The sequence below is a fragment of the Eretmochelys imbricata genome, chromosome 7 (genome assembly GCF_965152235.1).
Source record: "Eretmochelys imbricata isolate rEreImb1 chromosome 7, rEreImb1.hap1, whole genome shotgun sequence".
Lineage (NCBI taxonomy): Eukaryota > Metazoa > Chordata > Testudines > Cheloniidae > Eretmochelys > Eretmochelys imbricata.
In genome coordinates this window covers 36,951,485-36,971,464 of record NC_135578.1, presented here as the reverse complement: position 1 = coordinate 36,971,464, position 19,980 = coordinate 36,951,485, and the positions used below count along the sequence as shown (strand labels likewise).

General features: G+C 40.7%; 1 protein-coding gene across 1 annotated transcript in view; it reads left to right on the top strand.

Moving 5' to 3' along the window:
- Positions 1–19,980, top strand: part of CFAP92 (cilia and flagella associated protein 92 (putative)) — a 75,794-nt gene that overhangs the window by 39,185 nt on the left and 16,629 nt on the right. The window contains exons 5-9 of the mRNA XM_077821572.1: positions 212–393; positions 2,794–2,949; positions 8,978–9,162; positions 11,737–12,641; positions 15,495–15,689. Coding sequence (XP_077677698.1) covers positions 212–393; positions 2,794–2,949; positions 8,978–9,162; positions 11,737–12,641; positions 15,495–15,689 — 1,623 coding nt within the window. The remainder of the gene's footprint in view (positions 1–211; positions 394–2,793; positions 2,950–8,977; positions 9,163–11,736; positions 12,642–15,494; positions 15,690–19,980) is intronic.

Below are 19,980 nucleotides of genomic sequence, written 5' to 3'. Positions count from 1 at the left end.
TGCACTATGGTAAGTCCACATATGTGCCAATGAAGACTCCGATGCATGGTTTGAGCATTCTATCATTTTGGAGACCTCCTTTGAAAATTGGTCCCACTCTCACTATCAAGGAAGATGAGTCATTTTAAAAAACATTGAAGTGTAATTTATACAAATATTTCTCCAAATATAACAGTATCTTTTTTTCTTTATTTCTTGTACACATTTCAAGTCGTCTTAGTGTTTCGGGAAACATCCCTTCTAACAGAGACAAAATCCTGCATGAGGGCAATAATTTGAAGCAGAATACAATTGTTGGCTTTTCAGATTATGTAATTCCAAAAAAGCCAGTAAAAACGAAGTTCATTTTGGAAAATCCTGCAGACCACACAAACAAAAAAGATCCAAAAGGTGGTAAGTTTTTTGAATGATATCTAAGATCAGATTTTAAAAGCTAAATGGAACATGAAATTCTGTCTGTGTAATAGGTTTGTGCAGATGTATTTGTCGTGTAGGCACAAGACTAGGAATTCTGGGCTCAGTGTTCTGGTCCCAACTCTCCCAGAAATTTCCTGTGTGACCTTCAGCAAGTCACTTAACTTCTCTGTGCCTCAGTTTCCACATTTTGCAGCTGTAAAACGAGGATGCTGATGATACTTTCCACGTGAGTGTTGTGAGGATTAATTAATTAATTGACGCCCTTCTCAAACTTCAACTGTTATGGTGATGTACGTTATAGCAGTGGCTAGAAATACAAGTAGTAATGTTGGCGCTAGAGTAACCGTACTCATGCTGAAATTAGGCAATCTGCTTTTGCCATTCCATGTCTGCTACGCTCTCTTTGGCCACCAGAGGCCACAGGGTGCAGTCCTCTACCCTTCCAGTACTGATCCATGCTGTTGAACAGGGCACTATGGCCTGCTGTGATATTTTTTTTTCTCATTCTTGGCTGATATCATTGGTCACGTGTCTGTGTATGGCCATAAGGGACACTTTAGGATCTGTCGATGCATTCAAGGTATGTAACACGCTGATCCTGTTGACAGCTGATGTGGCATCATGGCATATAGCAGTACTCATCTCCCATAATACACATAGTCCAAGGGATACTAGCGGCTTAAATAAGCACTGACTCTGAATGTTCCCACACAGTTGTAACATGGTTCTGCCAAACAGAGTTCTGCATCATTGATGCACCGAGCCGTGTTAGCCATAACCATACTTGATAGCTGTTTTCTAATGCTGTCAAGCGTAGCACAGTTTGGGGCTTCCACAGTTATGGATGGGGCCTTATAGGAATGTTATAAACAAAGAAACATAGTGCCGAGCAGAGCATGGAGTCACTAGGCAGTCATTGCATAGCCTGCTCCTGTGCATGCAAATAGTCGCAGGCAGTTCAGTCTGCAGCACAGGAATGGATCTCTTTGAAGGACTAAACCTGGTGCCACGTCTGCTTTGTTTTATTTTGCAGATCTGTTTAAGTCCTTTTTCCCATGACTCTGGAGACCCATGACTTATGTGATCAGTTCCACATATTACATCTTGCCTTTTCATTAGCTAATTCCTTCACAATTAAGGCAGTTGGAGCCTTTTTTTCTACAAGCTTTTGATAAACATTTACATGATTTTCAGGGAGGAATTCTTCTTAGTTATGATTTAAACCTGTCTTTGCTTTTGTTCAGAGCTGACTGGATTTTTTCCCAAGTGTAATTTTTGGCAAGTATTGTTAACTCCATTTCTTGATGTCTGCCCCTTTTTAATAATAATAGGAATAATACTTTGCATTCCTATACCTTCTTCTGTCCTGAGGATCTCATTTAATTAATTTAGTCTCACAACATCACTTTGAGATAAGCAAATACCATTGTTCCTATCGTATTAATTAGGAAACTGGTGTACAGAGAGGTCAAGTGATTGTCCTACAATTATACAAGTCATATTTGGCCAAGTGTGAAATACAGTTCAGTTCTTCTGGCTCCAATCCTGTGCTGGAAGAACCTGGACCACAAGATCACCCTGCACCCTCCCTTTATTACAGGTAGTACCACCATTATTCAGCATGTATTAAGCATTATACAGCACGTTATATGATCAAAGCCCAGCTCCCATTGACTTCAGTCACAGTTGTGAGCGCTCAGCACTTCTGCGAACCAAACTCCAGGATCTCAAGTCATGCACTCAGAAAAGAGGAGCACACAATACTGACCAAATGTGAAAAGTTTGGTTTAGGTGGCTTTCCTAGTATCACATAGGAACTCAGTGGCAGGGAGAGAAGCCCTCCAAGGCACCATTCATCTGCCTCAACCACAAAACCATCCTTTGTCTTCCTGAACTCCTCTTCTCATTCACTTCTCACCTTCCACCTTCTGCAACAAATGAGACAAGGTTCCTACAGACAGCCTCCATCGCAATGCAACCCTGACTAATTCTCAGAGCAGGTCCATTCTTTGCACTGAATGAGGCAGGTGTCCTATGGGAAAAATAGTATGTGATAATGTAATTAAGGACTGTATCATTAAACATACATACTAGAGGGCCGAATTAAGATTAGACAGGCATCCTTACTAATTTTCTAACTTTCAAGTGCTTGACTGCAAAATCTTAACATTCTTTTAACATATATTTGTATATAGTGTGAAGTAGGTTGTAGAAATGATTTCTCAATTGTATTAAATCACTTGCCTAACTAATTTAGAGTACATTGTTGAAATCTTACACTCTGGCCACTACCTGGCTATGCTACCCATTCCAGTAAGTTTGTAACTTTTTGCCTTGTTTAACCTTAAAGGAGTTCTTTCTCACCTCTATTAACAGGTAAAAGGAAAAATTCTACTCCTAAAAGAGGCCCTGCTCTTAAAGAACGAAAGCAGAGCACCTGTAAAGTGTCCAATGCCCAGACACTGGTTGCGGCACTGACAAAGAAGTGTGGCATAGCATCTTTGCAACTGGATCTCATGCCTCTCCTCTCAGGTACTGTTCAGTACTGGGGGGGAGGGAAGGGGCACTATGTGAAAATGCAGGTTTCCAAAGCACCCAAATGCATGCTAGAAGTGACTTCGGGAGTTACCATAGCAGATGACCATGGGGAGCACTGGGGTTCTGGAATGGAAGAGGGTTCTGGCTGGGGAGAACAAAAATGGCTACGAAGTTTAGTTAGGGTTTGGACTTGAACAAGGAAGCCTGACATCTGCCTATAGCTCTGTATGCTCTGAGTGACACTGGAAATTAGAGTGTTACAAGACTCCTGCAGGCTTCTAGAAAGGCAGACATTCACTTTATTGGGTCCTGTTTGGTTCAGGACCTGCTGGGGTGGAGTGTTATTCATAGGTGGAGAGGTTAGTTTCTCTGCATGTTTTAGCTAGGGTTAGGGTTAAGGTTTGTGGTTCACATGCATTGTTATTTTTCTAGGTTTTCATGTATACTGTGTTCACTGTCTTTGTCCAGTTTTGTTCGTATTGTTGTAAGTAAATATTCCTTTTCTGTAATATTGAGGGAATGTGTTGAGCTAAGGGAATGCCTGACTGGGCGGAAAGAGGTGTGGATGGGAATTGAGGAATTACACTCTGTCCAAAAGGAGGAACACAGGGAATGTTGATGATAACATAAAAATGTAGGCCCTGCGCCCACAAAGATGTTGTACACTTGCTTAATTTTATGCACTGTGAACATTGACCTCAGTGGGACTACTCAATGCGTAAAAGCTAAACATGTGTGTAAGGCTTTGCAAGACTTACATAGAAACTCTACACAGCTATACCGTGAACCTATTTGGTACCTTTGGGTGGCATCTGTATGTCTTTTCTCTTTCTCTTGATATGGTACATGCGTTTGTGTGTGTGTACAGTCAGGCAAATTTTGGTGATTCTATTAACACCCAAAATTATAAAAAATAAGTATTCAGCTTCTCTCTAGCTATTTTTTTTACAGTAGCCAAAAAAGCCACGGAGAGGGATAAAGGTTGTAAAATTTATACTTGTTCTGTGCTGTGGAAATATTAAGCCATATAAATAAAGATGCTAAACACCATCTCACTATAAACTTCTTATAAGCTTTTACTTTTGTAAAAGAAACAGTTTTTCATTTTCTCCAATTTCCTATTTTAAGGTGGGAAAGAGTTTAAACTGGAAAAAAGGGAAGTGGGAAGTATGTCAGGGGTTTGTATGTAATGGCATTTTCATTCAAAGGGATCACATTTTTGAGCCTGTGCTGCTTGTCTTTCTAAAGATTATGACCAAGTGAGGAATGTCGTAGGAATTCTAGATTTTTACAACCCACAACAACACGTTATTACTAAGGTCTTGTCTACAGTACGGGGGGAGATCAATCTAAGTTACGGAACTTCAGCTATGTGCATAACATCGCTGAAGTCGACATACTTAGATCTACTTACTGTGGGGTCCACAGTATGCTATGTCGACGGGAGATGCTCTCCTGTCGACTCCCCTTGCACTTCTCATTCAGGTGTAGTACAGGAATTGACGGGAGAGTGATCTGTGGTTGATTTAGCGGGTCTTCACTAGACCCGCTGAATCGACTGCCGATGCATTGATTGCCGTGCGTTGATCCCCCGGTAAGTGTAGACAAGAAATTTGTGTATGGGAGGGAGCCACTCTTGTGTCATACTCTCAAAGAAAGACGTTTTCCCTCTGCTGGTAACCACTCACCCTTATTTGCAGAGCTGTTCACTTTCCTTCTAACTTCACAGCTGTTGCTGCTCCTGGAGTGTCATAAATATAAAGGGAAGGGTAAACCCCTTTGCAATCCCTCCTGGCCAGGGGAAAGCTCCTCTCGCCTGTAAAGGGTTAAGAAGCTAAAGGTAACCTCGCTGGCACCTGACCAAAATGACCAATGAGGAGACAAGATACTTTCAAAAGCTGGGAGGAGGGAGAGAAACAAAGGGTCTGTGTGTCTGTCTATATTCTGTCTTTGCTGGGGATAGACCAGGAATGGAGTATTAGAACTTTTAGTAAGTAATCTAGCTAGGTACATGTTAGATTATGATTTCTTTAAATGGCTGAGAAAAGAACTGTGCTGAATAGAATAACTATTTCTGTCTGTGTATGTTTTTTGTAACTTAAAGTTTTGCCTAGAGGGGTTCTCTATGTTTTGAATCTAATTACCCTGTAAAGTATCTACTATCCTGATTTTACAGGGGGGATTTCTTTATTTCTATTTACTTCTATTTTTATTAAAAGTCTTCTTGTAAGAAAACTGAATGCTCTTTCATTGTTCTCAGATCCAAGGGTTTGGGTCTGTGGTCACCTATGCAAATTGGTGAGGCTTTTTATCCAACATTTCCCAGGAAAGGGGGGGTGCAAGTGTTGGGAGGATTGTTCATTGTTCTTAAGATCCAAGGGTCTGGGTCTGTAGTCACCTAGGCAAATTGGTGAGGCTTTTTACCAAACCTTCTCCAGGAAGTGGGGTGCAAGGTTTTGGGAAGTATTTTGGGGGGAAAGACGTGTCCAAACAGCTCTTCCCCAGTAACCAGTATTAGTTTGGTGGTGGTAGCGGCCAATCCAAGGACAAAGGGTGGAATATTTTGTACCTTGGGGAAGTTTTGACCTAAGCTGGTAAAGATAAGCTTAGGAGGTTTTTCATGCAGGTCCCCACATCTGTACCCTAGAGTTCAGAGTGGGGGAGGAACCTTGACATGGAGCAAAAACCTGAAAATAAATAGCCATAGTAACTTCAGTTTCATTAGAAGTACAGGACAACACAGATTGGCAAACAGCCTCTGGGGTTGTGCACTTGCTTTATTTGTTCCATGCATACAAAGTAGCTCTTTCATACAATTTTCTGTTGTTTTGATTTGAAACTGAAACCTCAAGGACTTTGATAGACTCACGGAACAATTATCTTGCTTCCATAGTATCTTCTGTAAATACCTCTGGTACTTGGTAACTTCTTACAGCAGTGTCTTCCTTCTGATATGGCTATACATTTAAAGATTCACACTAATTTCTTCCCTCCCAATTTATTTTAATGTCGTTAGTGCCTGAGCTCTGGTCACACTGATTATTTTGACATTCTCTGACACACTGACTGCAAGTGAAAGCTCTCCTTGTTTGTTTGAACAAAAAAGAAGATTTTTTCTAACACTCAGGTGTTGGGGTACCCCAGCCTCTTGGAGAAGATATACAGGATTGTAGGCTTTATTTCAATTTGCCTTTCCCCTTCTCTGCTACCTCTCTCTGCACTGTTGTGCCCAGGCATCTGGTGACCCAGTCACCGGTACAGCCAAGTACGTGACTTCTGCTGCCTACCCTTTGCATATTGGCTGCTCTTCTGGCTTCTAAGCCCCTCCACCTGGCTCCTCTCTGAGTTTCCAAGCCTCTGGTCAGACATGACGTCAGAGGGAGGAAAGGCAGAAGCCTTTTTTGTGGGGACGGGGACTGTGGGTAAGGAGGAGTGGTGCTGGTTTTGGAGAGGATAAAGGGAGACATTTTGATGGGGAAAGGCACTGAGGGGAGAGAAAAGCGTGAACGAGAGAGAGGGAGAGGTGAAAAGAGAGGGAGGAGGGACACACATGCAGCATTAGTTTGGAGAAAGAGTGAGTAACAAAGGACAAGAAATGAGAGAAAAGGCAAGAGAATAGAAAATTCAGAAGAACAGGAGATATGAGGTTATAGAGACACAAGGGAGAGAGAAGCAATAGATCAGACAGGCAATTTAGGGAGATTTAAAAATAGAAAGGATCCTGGTCCATGATAAATAGGATAGAAACTGTGATGCTGGGAGAAAACAGTGAAGGGGTAAATATGGAGGGATAAATACTCTGTGTGGGTCTTTCTCTCTCTTTCTTGACCTGCCCGTCTCTGCCTCATGTCCCAGTTCTTATTCTGAAAGGCAAGGTGGTATCTGACTGGAAGGGGAAAAGGAATGTACAACTTTCAGTGCCCTCAACTCTGTGCCCACCAGGTGTCCTGGTTTTCCATTTTTAAATCTGGGATAGTCCAGTGGTTAGGGCACTAGCTTTAGATTTGGGAGATCTTGGAGCACTACAGACTGCCTGTGTGAGCTTTGGCAAGACACTTAGCCTCTCTGTGCTGTAGTTCCCCATCTGTAAAATGAGAATAATAATACTGCCTGACCTCATAGCATGTGCGAGGATGGAGTATGTTAACGCTCAGCTATTATGGTAATGGGGTCATGTAAGTACCTAAGATAGGTAGGTAGATTCTCTTAGCAGCTACTTTCCACAGGACCCAAACCAGAGCCAAACTGCTTTGTAGTTGCACCAGTTTTTGCACCACATGACTCTGCTGTAAATAACTACTTTGTAATAGAAGTGACTGTGATTGCTATCCTGCTGCCTATCTGTGATTCTGCAGCCTTCAAATCCATGGGTCTCCTCAGCATTTTAGAACAACAGAAATAGCTGAAGATCCTGTCACTGTAAATAGTTTACTGTGATCCCCTTATGTGAAACATATTTTTAAATGGGCAAAACCGGCAATAAATCTGTATTTTGTTTGCATTGTGAAGGGTTTGATCTCCCAACCAGTCATGCCTAGGCTACCGGTAACGACAATTCAGTCTCTTTGGACTAAATTCGGGCAAAGTAATTAATACAAGGTATTAAAAAGATAATTGCAGTTATAGGTGGGGGTTTGAGGGAATGATTGTGTGAAAACGGACAGTATTTTGAATGTCTATGATAGCGTATTGTGAAGGGATTGCACATTTTAAATGGGCCTACAAAAATTTTAAGCTATTTGTTTTAGCAAAAATACATATATACAAGTATCAAATGGATGATTTGGCAGTGCCAATGAATACATTTGCAAAAATTTTGGGTGCATTTTCAGAAAGCCAGTTGAAAATTTTGCCTGAAAAGTTGGGGATAAAGCCCTAGTAAAGATGCTAATGAGCAATTTTAGCTGATTATTCTAAATCCTTGTTTGCTGGCCAGTCTTGTGTAAAATTCCTTATTTATTAACTCAGCTTTGCCGTAAGTATTTGCAACTTGTCATACGCTTCAGACAAACCAACCCTACGCTTGCGGGCTCATGTGCTTGCAACTTAGCTGTTCCTGTATGGAAGGTCGGCCCTTGGTGTTAGATAGCAAACTTGCTGAATGCTAACTGAAATATCTCCTACTTCTGGTGCCAAAGGAAGTTGATTCTGAAATAGTGAAAGTAGTTCAATATACACGTCACAGATTTCTTTTAAGTATAATATGGTGAATCATAAAGAAAGCACATAAAATAGCTGATCTTTCTTTTTAAAGACATTTATCTGTTTGTAACCAAATGTCTAAACTTTTGGTGAAAAAACTCCTTTTAACAAGTATACTAATAGCTTCATATATATTTACAGTGCATAGCTTATTTGTAAGTCTCTACAAAAGCAGTTTGTACAGTACAAGTATAGTGAAGCCCTGACCTCATTGGGGCCTTTAGTTTCTGTTGTAATACAGTAGAACCTCAGAATTACAAACACCTTGGGAGTGAGAGGTTGTTCGTAACTCTGAAACGTTCGTAACTCTGAACAAAACATTATGGTGGTTCTTTCAAAAGTTTACAACTGAACATTGACTTGATACAACTTTGAAACTTTACTATGCAGAAGAAAAATCCTGCTTGTAACCATCTTAATTTAAATGAAATGAGGACAGAAACAGTTTCCTTACCTTGTCAATATTTTTTTTTTAAACTTTCCCTTTCTCTTTTTAGTAGTCTACATTTAACACTGAACTGTACTGTGTTTGCCTTTTTTTTTTGTCTTTGCTGCTGCCTGATTGTGTATTTCCGGTTCCAAATGAAGTGTGTGGTTGACGGGTCAGTTCCTAACGCTGGTGTTCGTAACTCTGAGGTTCTACTGTACAAATAATAAATAATGATAATATTTAGAGCAATTGAAAATACCACTGTCTTTCATTTTCAGCATTGCTCCAGTGCCAGCATATGTTACTAACTGAAGCGGTGGTATTAAGCCGTCTTTCTTTGATGCAGCTGCTTTCAAAACGTTTAATATTTAATTTAATATTTTTTCACAGGGGAAAGGTTAGTGATCAGTCGACTGCAAGAGAAATCCCCTAAGATTTTAGATGCTTATGTGACTTTCACTATAGAAGAACCTCTCATGTCTGAGAGACAGATAAGTGAATTAAATCCACTGATTATTAGGATTCATTCTGCTACATGCCTCCCGATGACTCCTGTCCCAATTGAAGTGCTGCAGGTAATGGAGAACGCTGCTCTTTCTGTAGGATTCCACTTCTCAGTTTAACCCGAGGTGACTTCCTTTAAAATATGGAATACACTTTTGAACAGGAATGTTCCCTATTTGCCAGATTTTGCCTCGCAACATTTGCAGAACATGCATAAGACATAGACTTTCTGGAAGGAATATGTGACCAAATTGTCTCCTTCCATTACATTATGTACTGGCAAAAAAATAATAATCCTGTTGCATGGGCCAAAACTTATGGACTGTAGCTTTATACTTAGTAATCATGCTTTCATTGCTAAGCAATTTTTTCCCTTCTGATTCTTTGGACAAACAAGGGAACTGTTTGAGTCACAATACCAAGTAGTTTGAAATACTGTAGTTTTCTTATAAATTAGTTCTCACAGATTTTTTTTTTGTTGAAGATGATTGCTTTTCCTGTATTGAAAATTTATTTAACTAGAGAAATTGTGCATGTTTCACTTCTCAGCAGAACTAAATAAAATCCCAAACTTTGTGCATAATGAGTCCAGTTCACCATTGGTGAGGATATAGCCCAAGAGTTCTGGTCCTTTAACTCTCTGAAGACAAGTAAAGCTTTGTATAGATTTTATAAAATAAGTTATGGGACAAAACACTTTTCTTTTCAAATGTTTGGATTTTTTAGGCTTTATGAATGATTACTTTTCAAAAGAGAAAGCCCTTTAGCTGAATAGAATATATTAGTTGATATGGAATTAAAGATAGGAGTAAAATTTTACTGCTCAGTTAACCTTGTATACAAACAGCCACACTTTTAAAAGTGGTCTCTAATATTGGGTGCTTCCTTTGCTGGGTGCATATCTTGAAAAACCTGGAGTCTGATGTTTCAGAAATGCTGAGCACCCAGAACTTACATTGTCTTCTCTTGGAATTATGGGAGTTCAGCACTTCTGAAAAACAGTTACAAAATCAGTAGTCACTTTTGAAAATGTTGATCAAAGAGTTTAATAACCTTACATCCTAAGTGTAGGACTGGGAGGGATCTTGAGAGATCCTCAAGTCCAGCCCCCTGCACTGTGGCAGGACCAAGCAAACCTAGACCATCTCTGGTATGTGTTTGTCCAACCTGATCTTAAAAACCTCGTTATGGGGATATTGCAGCCTTCCTTGGAAGCCTATTCCAGTGTGTAACTACCCTTACAGAACTTTGTAATGACACATCAGATTCCACAGTGGAATTTCATAATGCAGTCCATGCATGAGTTCAGACCAGCTGGCTCTACATTTTTGGAAAGTAACAGGGAAAAAACACTAGTAGTAACTGTGCAACCCAGTAAATACGGAAAGTGAACAAACTAGGTGTTGCCCGAAGGTTTCTAATGGGGGTCCAGGTAGCAGAGCAGTTTGTGCCCTTCCTCCTCCTCCTCCCCGAATGTGGTGGTGTATATGGTGACAGGCCCAAGTTCTAGGTGTGGTGGTATCAGTCCAATCTTCAGCAAAGTGTCCATTCCACACAAACCACCATGGTGCTAATTCACACCTGTGTGGAGGAGCCTCGGCAGAGATGCCAAGGAATAAAGTGTCATCAAGAATAAATTACCCTGATTCTTCAAGCCAACAACAAGATACATTGAAAGAGTGGTGAGGGGAAGCCTACAGAGTCCTTGCTTGTATTGTCTTTGTGGATGAATGTTATTTTGTCTAACTTTTAATGTAGCTATAGGCACCCATCCACTGCTTTGGGTGCCTATCCCATAGGTAAAACATACTAAAGGACCACACATAAATATAAACCACTCCAGTCCCCAGCCTGTCCATTCTTTAGTGGCCTGAGAATAAAGATGGGCTTTTCAGTGTACATGAAGGTTAATAAGGCTCCAGTGGACCAAGAGGGGAGTAAGTTCTAAAGTCGAGGAACCTCACACAAAATACTGCTAACTGCCTTGGAGGACTTCAGCAAAGTTTGTGCTTGGACTATAAAATGCACACTCTAGTATATTCTGCACCAGTAAGCCATTGCACTGGCTGGGGGAGAGTCACTACTGTTGAGGATAGAGGGTACTTCAGACTTTGCCCTGTGCCAGGTTTCAACAGGAGCACTATACTGATAATAGTACCTAGCTCTGAAATGATGCTTTAGAGCCCAAAGCACATGATCCCATTTTACAGATGGGGAAACAACATGTCTGAATGGAGCCAGGGAATCATCACACATTACTCCTGCCCCTTCCATGCCATTTTTGCCCATTTGCTGTTGCACTGACCCCTCATGGTTCTCTCCGGAAGTGGAGATGCAGCTACTTCCCGTTGGTGGACCTTGGTCCATGGTATCAGTTTGCCTCCCAAGAGACCTTGCACTTCAGAAGCAAACTGTTCCCTCAGCATTTCTGCTACATAAGAATTTGGCTTTTGGTAGCTATGGTGTTGTGTAAAAGTCCCCCCCCCCAGTAGCTCCCTATAAGATGACTGAAGGAGTGGTATGCTGACTGTTTGCAAAAAGAGCTTTTTCAGCATTACTCATTAGAAAAGTGTATGATGGAAGGTGAGGGGAAGGGAAAAGTTAGTCCTACAGGTATTTCACTTTCTTCCTTGGTTTTTCTATAGGCAGCCTGTGTTCCCACATACTGCAGATACCAATTTCACAACCTCCCTCCTCATCAAACGGAAGGGCAAACCCATGGAACTCACGTCTATTTTAAGGATGTCAATGTGATTCTAACAGGGACAATCAATCCTGGGGAATTGCATGAGTATTTTAGAGGGCCACCTTTGGAGATTGAGGTTCATGACCGGGACAGAAAAATGGCAGAGGATATTAAAAAACCCTCTTTGTTTGGTGATGAGCAAGAGGATGGAAAGCTGAGTAATGTTGGTCTTGTCTCTCGCAAAAACACGGTCTATAATCCATTTACAGAAAAGGACAATTTATGGCATCCCTATGGGGTAGCTAAAGTCAGTCTAACTGACCTACTGCTAGGTGAAAAGTACTTGAATATCAGTGTGCCCATTCACAGCTGCTCAGTTCCAGATCCTGGCTACCAGAAGGACAGTAAGACTGAAAAAATTATGGGAGTATTGGGATCAGTGGCTGGCCCTCAGACTTCTCCATTGCCTATGGGACATTATCTAGAATCCGACTCAGTCCTGAAAGTAAGAGTTGAAATAGCTGTGCCGCTAGGTTTGCAGGCAGAAACGGCTGACACTGAAGTTGCAGATTGCCCATATGGTTGCATTATCTATATTTTTGACTACAATAATGCACCTTGCTTACATGATTTGCTGCAAGAGATTACAGAAATTAATGCTGAAGCACTCCAACTTGATTCTTATCCCCTACAAGTAATTCAGATGGCTCTTGCTACTTTCAAACTGAAAACCACAATCAAGGAAATTTCTGAGCTGGATATCATTACTGGTTTTCATATCCTGGATGGAACAATTCACCTTTTAGTCTTGGAAGGATTAAAGGACAAAGCAATCAAGAGACTGTGGGAACAGCAATTTGATAAGTAAGATAGTTTAATGTTTTCAGTAATTATTTCCCTCTAGATTTAAAATGGTTTAAACAAAATTGTACTGATTTCTTTTTTCTTTTGTAAAGACAGTTGTTTGATTTCATCCCTGGTGTTGTCTCTGGAATTATACAAGATATGAATTTGACCCAGTGCCTGGGTCAAAATCTGAAGACTGACCCTTACATTTTTATCAGCTATCTGATAATCCCTCAGTGCATAGAGGAGGGCTATGTTTAGAAGAATACTATAAATTTACAACACGGCACTTTAAGCTACTATGTATCTTGGATAAACCACACTACTTTCGTCTGTAAAATTCTAAATAATAGAAGTTTCCTTGAACTTTCCATTTTCCTGCCCATCTTCTGCATTCAGGTTAGACATGGCCTGAGCTCAAAGTTCTGACGCAGACCCAACCTTCCCTAAAGTTTGAGGGTGTTTGGATCTGCAGTTTATTTGAGCCCATCTCTAATTCAGATGCTGAGCTACATTTCCTGTGTATCAGAACATGTCATCACACTGTTACAATGGCAGGTATCTTTTTCATTGATAACATGTTTCTACAAAACACATTTAATGAATTGTTAATTAGAATTTCTTTATCTCTTCTTGGCTAATTCTACAATAACAAACCAATGTACCTACATAATGGAAGACACAAGATTTAGTAATGAAATGTTTTAATATCAAGCTTTCTTAAGATTAGTATAAGTGAAGGAGTATAACGAATTTAAAAAAAAATTGTTTTAAATTCAAGAACCCTTGAGAGCGGCTATGCCTTCTTGGCAATTGTTTGGACAGTACGATAGATGTGTAACACAGGCAGGTGAAATGTTGTCATGAACTCCAAATATAGATGAAAAAGGCAATTGTTTTAGTTACTACTTACAATGAGCTGTTAAATTCTGTACCTGTAGTGAGACTAGGGGTAAAATTTGTAAAAGGGCCTAAGGGCCTAATCACCTTTGAAAATGGGACTTAGACTCCTAAGTCACTTAGGCCCTTCTGAAAATTTTATCCAAAATCTGTTTGTGCAAATATATGGTACACCTGGAAATGTATAAATAATTTCAATGATCTTGCAGCTCTTACCTCAACATTTTTTTTTAAATGTGCTACAATTTTCTACAGGTTCCATGAGACAAGGTACACACAACTGTACTTAATAGTTTACACCACTTTTATTCCTTGCCCAGTAATTAAAAAAATGTATTTTCAGGGGAATTTTTGTGTGTGAAAATACAGTGTATCATTTTCTCTCCCGAAGGCCCAATGACATTCAAGCATATTTCACATGAAATCTGAGTGTTGTTTCTGTGTGTTAAAGAAATGGCCCTGAGGCTAAAATGTTTGTCATTTTCTGTCTTCCTGCTCTCATAACATACATTTTAAAATTCTCAGGTTACCCAGAATATCTCGTAATACACAATTCTAAACAAATATTTCTGTGTCCATATTTCTCATATTTCATCCTATATACATTCTGAAATTTGCTATGAGAATTTTCTCGGGTGACCTTGACTTTGTCATATTTTTCCCTGACCTCAAAGTAGGTTGGCTGAATTTTCAATCCCTGTGTCTATTCAGTCCTTGGCCTCTCTGCTGTCTACTAAAACATTTTGGTTTTTGTTTCCTGAGGCTGAGACCAAGGATTAATGGTAATTAGTGCAAGCGGTGAAACTGGGTAATGTCCCAATTTGTGTGCTGGGAAGTAGATTAAAAAGAGTTTTATAGTCTCAAGTGGGCCACCAAATGGTAGCAATTCGGGATCAGTCTCAGTCTGGTCTAGATTAGAGCTAGTGTCCTAGAAGTAAAAAAATTCTGGATCCTGTTTCTGCCTCGCCCCTCCAATTTTCCAACTCTGAACCTGCCTTACTCATGTGAGTAATCTTTACTCATTTGAGTATTCCTATTGACTTCAATCCAGGATGGAGCCCATAAGAATTCTTTCCGTGGATGCAGGGTGCTACGGATGTATTCTTTGCTTTGAATTTTTGGACAAGTAACACAAATACTGTAGTGTAGTAATGGGCACATAGATACAAACTGAAGTGGCACAGTGAGTTTCTGATACTTTTAAACCTGGGGATATTCAGAAGGTTGCAGCGGGTTGAATTTGGGTACTTTGTGACTTACTCTAAACAGATTAGAAAGTTCAGATTACTTTCTGGGCTAAAACCCACACAAATTTCACCGAAATGAATGGGGACATTGACTTTTTGGAGAAAGAGAGACAGACACACACCATATACAATTTATAACCCTTTCCAAAAGGCTCCCCTTTCACTTATATAACTCTTACATGATTTGTAGTGAATGTGGGTCTCCGTCAGATTTCCAGATTAAAAAAAGAGTTAATTTCTTTTCTGTTTTGGCATTGAAGGAATACAGAAACATTGTTAATTGCTTTCCTAATTTACTTATTTTTCTTTGCATGCTTGTTCCCTTCAAATTGTTGAACTGATTTATTTCAGTAAAAAAGTCCTTTCTTGTTGTGATCATGTAAATCGCTAATTCTGTTTTTACCCCGGTAATTGATATTGTACTGTTTTTGTAACTATAATAAGGGTAAATTTGGTACTCTGGTAAACTTCCTTGCAGAATATTACATTGTGTGGTTACATATGAGGGGTTTTTTAATAATAATTCATAGCAGGTGGGATTTTTTTTTTTGCAAGTTTGTTATTGTTCTTTTAAAATCCTTGGCATAAAGTGTCAGAGTGGCAACAGGTTCCATCTAGAAGAACAAAGACAAGACAGTTTCATAAGGGATTATGCTGCAGCACTGTGGGATTCATGAGAGAAAGACTGGTTTTGTAACATTACTTTTGTGGTGCTCTGTTGTAGGACCCACAAAAGTGAAAATGGAAGGTTGGATATATTATATAACTCACAGCTGTCTTTCCATCAGCGCCTGTATACAGACCTGGAAGCAATCCTTTATCATATCCACCTCTGTAAACCCCTCTCTGCTATAACAAGGCAACCTCTCCTTTATGTCAGGGATATGGTTCCTCGGGCATGTTTCCAAGCCTTGTCCAGGTAAGACCATTCCTAGAATTGTAGTCAGGAAACTGATAATTGAAGCATCACCAAAGTAGCATGAATATTTGATACAATAATTAATGCCTTTGTTTTTTGCTTTCACAAAGAAAGCAGGTCAGTGGGCCTGAGAGTGAGTTTTAGGTTTGAAGTCAGGCATGGGAGTATGGCAGATGGGCACGATGCAAATGGGGCATGCTTCATCTCTGGGGATTAGAGTGCCAATTTCATCACTCTCCACCTGCTCCTGCCCCTCAAATAATTTTTGAAATCACACCTCTCTGAGCATGAAGTTATTCCTTATGGGGCAGGAGAGATGGAATAGGGAAAAAGGAAATAAAGTTGTCTTGTGACAGGTGCAATGTCCCACCTGAACACTGGCTGGGAGTTCGTTCCCTGCTTAGCTTTCCTACAGGTCTATAGGGTGAAGGAATGGAGCAAGGCTGAGGACGACAGGCCCAGTCATGCACTCAGACAAGCCTGGGAAGGCTCTAAACGCAGTCAGGAGAGAGGAGCTTTCAGGCTCAGTTCAGCAGCATATGGCTATATTCACCCCCGTTCTCCTAGTATCCCAAATGTTTCCTGTGTGTTTAGTTTGTTAGAAAGCATAACAACAGTCTGGACACACAGAATGAGAGTGAGGGTGTAGCTACAAATATAAAATGTTACTTTTTGTGAAAAATGGAGAGAGAGCCATCTGTTAGGTAAAATCAGCACAAAAAACTCCTTGCTTTTGAAAAATAGGAAATGGGTTTTATCCATCTTTGAAATAAGCAATTCAGGTGCTTAGAAGGCTGAAGAGAGAGAGAGTGGGTACTTTAGTCCCTGCTGTCAATAGACTGGCTCATTCAGATTATTTTCTGAACTAAAATCCACATAGCTGTCACTGAAATGACTGGTGATTTTCACTCCTGAGACACCCAGCCTTTGTTACTTCCTTCAGAGGACTCATTTTCAAATGATAAAACTCCCACATTGCTCATCTACAGTGCTTATGGTGAAGCCTCACCAAATAAGCATTCAAATTAAATGGCAAAGCTGTTATTTCCAGCTAGAGGAGGAGGAGAACATTATTAGTGACTTCCAAGTTTCTTTTTGCACTTCTTGTAACCTTGCAACAAAGGAGTGACTCAGATACAAAATGTCACATGATTGTGCTTGGTTGGGTATCATTTCCAAGGTGGCTGCTGCAGTCTTGAATACTTCAGTGTATGTCTGCCAATAGCACACGCAGGCTTTGATGCATCAGACTTATTTAGTTCATGTGATTGTTTCTTTCTACTGCAAGGATTCCCAAACTTTTTGCCTGCAAGACCCCATTTTGAGACTTACTGTTTCCTGTGACCCTAGACAAAAACAAAGCAACATAGCGACCATGGGATCTAAGGAATTTACATATTAAGTATGTCATTTAATGCTCTCTAATGTGACATATGGGCTTGTATTTTGCGACACAGCTTCTCAAAGTCTGGCGGCTTTGAGATATTGCACATTTAATCTCCAATGTGACATCAGTGGTAGATCAATACTGAGACTTGATTGACGCATGTGGGATGAATCCAGCTTCACAGAAATACATGCTCGCAAATGGTACTATCAGTTTCAAGGCGTGTGTTGAGAGTGCAGGATATTCATTCTTGACAGTGAACTAGAGCTCTGGGAGCATAAGCTGGGCATATGTTCCTCACAAGAAGCAATCCCAGGAAATTTCAATGAGCTGTTCGATTTCAGCTGCTGGCAAATCTATGGCATCAGGCTTGCATGGAAAGGAGTTTCACACCCACTTTGTCATGTCCCAGTCAGGGAAAAAGGAAGCAAACTGTTCCCCCCATCTGGCTGAGATGCTCAGCCATCACCTGTGTGGGCGGCTGAATAACTTTGTCAACCAGGAACTTGCAAAGCTGCAGGAAGAATTCATAGTTTGTCTTCAATAGATTATTTTTCCAGAAAACATTTTCTTCATGAATGCTGTGATTCAGTCACTCAGCTGAAGCATGTGGGTGTTCTTTCCTTGCAGACCTGTATTCAGTTCGTTCAGTTTCCCAAATATGTCAGTGACATAGGCAAGAAAGCACATCTTCCTTTGGTCACCTAGAAAATCAATGAATTCACTGTTTGTGCAGTCCATCTTCAAAAAATCATCCTGGTGTTTTTCCTTTGAAGAGCCAATGAGCTTCAGGGTGGAACAACACGTAATGATTGGACACTGTGTCTTCACGCAGTTTTGCAAACAGACCCACGTGTAGAGGCTAAGACCTGATTTAGTTCACAATAGACAAGACCGACTGCAAAACTTCACCTAGCTCTGGACTCAGAGCTTTAAAAGCCAACTGTTCTCCATGAATCATGCAGTGAGCTTACACAGCAGACGGAGCAGCTTTGTTTACCAAGGCACGTACACCTGCTTTGTGGCCTGCCATAGATGGAGGGAGCTCCATCTGTACAAAAGCCTACCATGCCATCACACAGGATATTTTTGTATTGCATGTAGCTGTGTAGCACATCCAACATTCTTTGTGTTATCTCATGTCCAAGAGGAGGGAAACAGAACAGAAAGTCTTGGAGAATTGCATTTGTGTATTTCACAAAGCCAAGAGATGTGCATCACAATCCTCAGTGCTCACATCAACCTGAAGAGCAAAAGCATAAGGGTTTGGCAGATGCTCCACCAGTGTATTTTCCTGGTGTGCCGTTATTGCCTTAATCCTTTGCTTCACTGTATTGTTGGACAGTGATATGGCTTTGTTTGTTTGCCTTAGGTTTCCCATACATTATCTTCACCATATCAATTGCAGCTGGCAAAATTAAAGTCTCTCCAATTGTGTGAGGCTACTTGGCTTACGCAGTGCAGTCACTCACCTGAAATGATGCCTTTTGACTGTGGTCAGAGGCGGATATGGGTCTCTTGAATTGCACTTGTTGATGCAAAAGTTTTTCTTTCTGGCATTGGAAAAATGACCTTGGTTTCCCTGTGTGTTCCTTGTGAAGGGTTATGAGGCATCCTGCTTTCGCTAGATAACATGTGTGACATAGCAGGCATTTTGGCTTTTCTTTGTTCTTGACGAAAACACTGGTGAAGCCATACTCCAAGACAGCCTCATCAGATTTGCAGGCACGTTTCTTGCACTCTTGTTTTCTGTTTAGAACTCCATCACTAGACTCTCTGCTGGAGGTTGAAGCAGATACTCTGCGTAAAAATGAGTCCGTTGTGCCACACATCAGAAAGAGGAATTCACTTGTAACCAACCAAGGCCAGGACTTAAGAAGACCCTGTGTGGTGACAGTAGGGCACCGCAGAAACAATGACTTACAATGATTCTTTAAGGCGTGCCAGCAGGGTATTCAGAGTGGCATGAAAGAAGACATGGGCTCTGCCTTAAGGAGCTTACAAGTCACTGCAGATTCCCATCTCAGAAAAGGCTAGCACAGGCTACCAGCTCAAGCAGAGAGGTTGCTATCCACAGATAAAGATCTTCTGGATTCAAGTCTCTCAACTAGGTGCTTGTGCAGCTGGATGATGCAAATGATAAAATAACATCTGCACAGCCAACATGTCCTGACCTGCTCCACAAATGGCAGGCCAGGAGGCTGACATTTTATAAAATGGTGGCCTCTGCACAGCGTAACCTTGTGCACACCACTAGATCAAAATGGTGGCTTTCTGGCACAGCACTTGTGGAGAAGTTTTGGGCAAGTTCGGGGGCAGACCCCATCACCTTGCAGGTCCTATCTGCTAGTGGTGCGACCCCATTTGGGATCATGACCCATAGTTTGGGAACCGCTGCTCTACTTGCTGGCCCAAGTAAGTTTTTAAGAGCCTGTTATTTACTGACAGTGAATGGAGTTTAGCTCACGGGGTAGAGGGTCTGTAGTTTTGCTTTTGAAGGTCCTGAGTCCTTTCTCTATGAAGACTGTCTTTATATATGTAGCCATAATTTGTTACATCTGTACATGTTTTCTGTGGGAAACCAATAAGTGAGGAAAGGAATTTAGTGAGAACTTCCATTGAAAGCTAAGTGTCACATCAGTGTCCTTAAAAAGATTTTGTCTCCTCAAACAAAGCTTGCCAGCAAACTGCAAAAGGACAAACTCCTGGGAAACTGCCAAAATTTGAGCCAGGGAATAACACAACTTTGCATATTCTATATATGATGAAAAATTCTGCTGATAATAGGTACGTAATAATTTGTTTCTTGAAGCAACTTTATTATGGTCTATCTTCTGTGGGAAAAATTATCCCAGATTTATGGAGCAGTAGCTCTGCAGTGCTTTTGATAACTGTAGCTGAGGT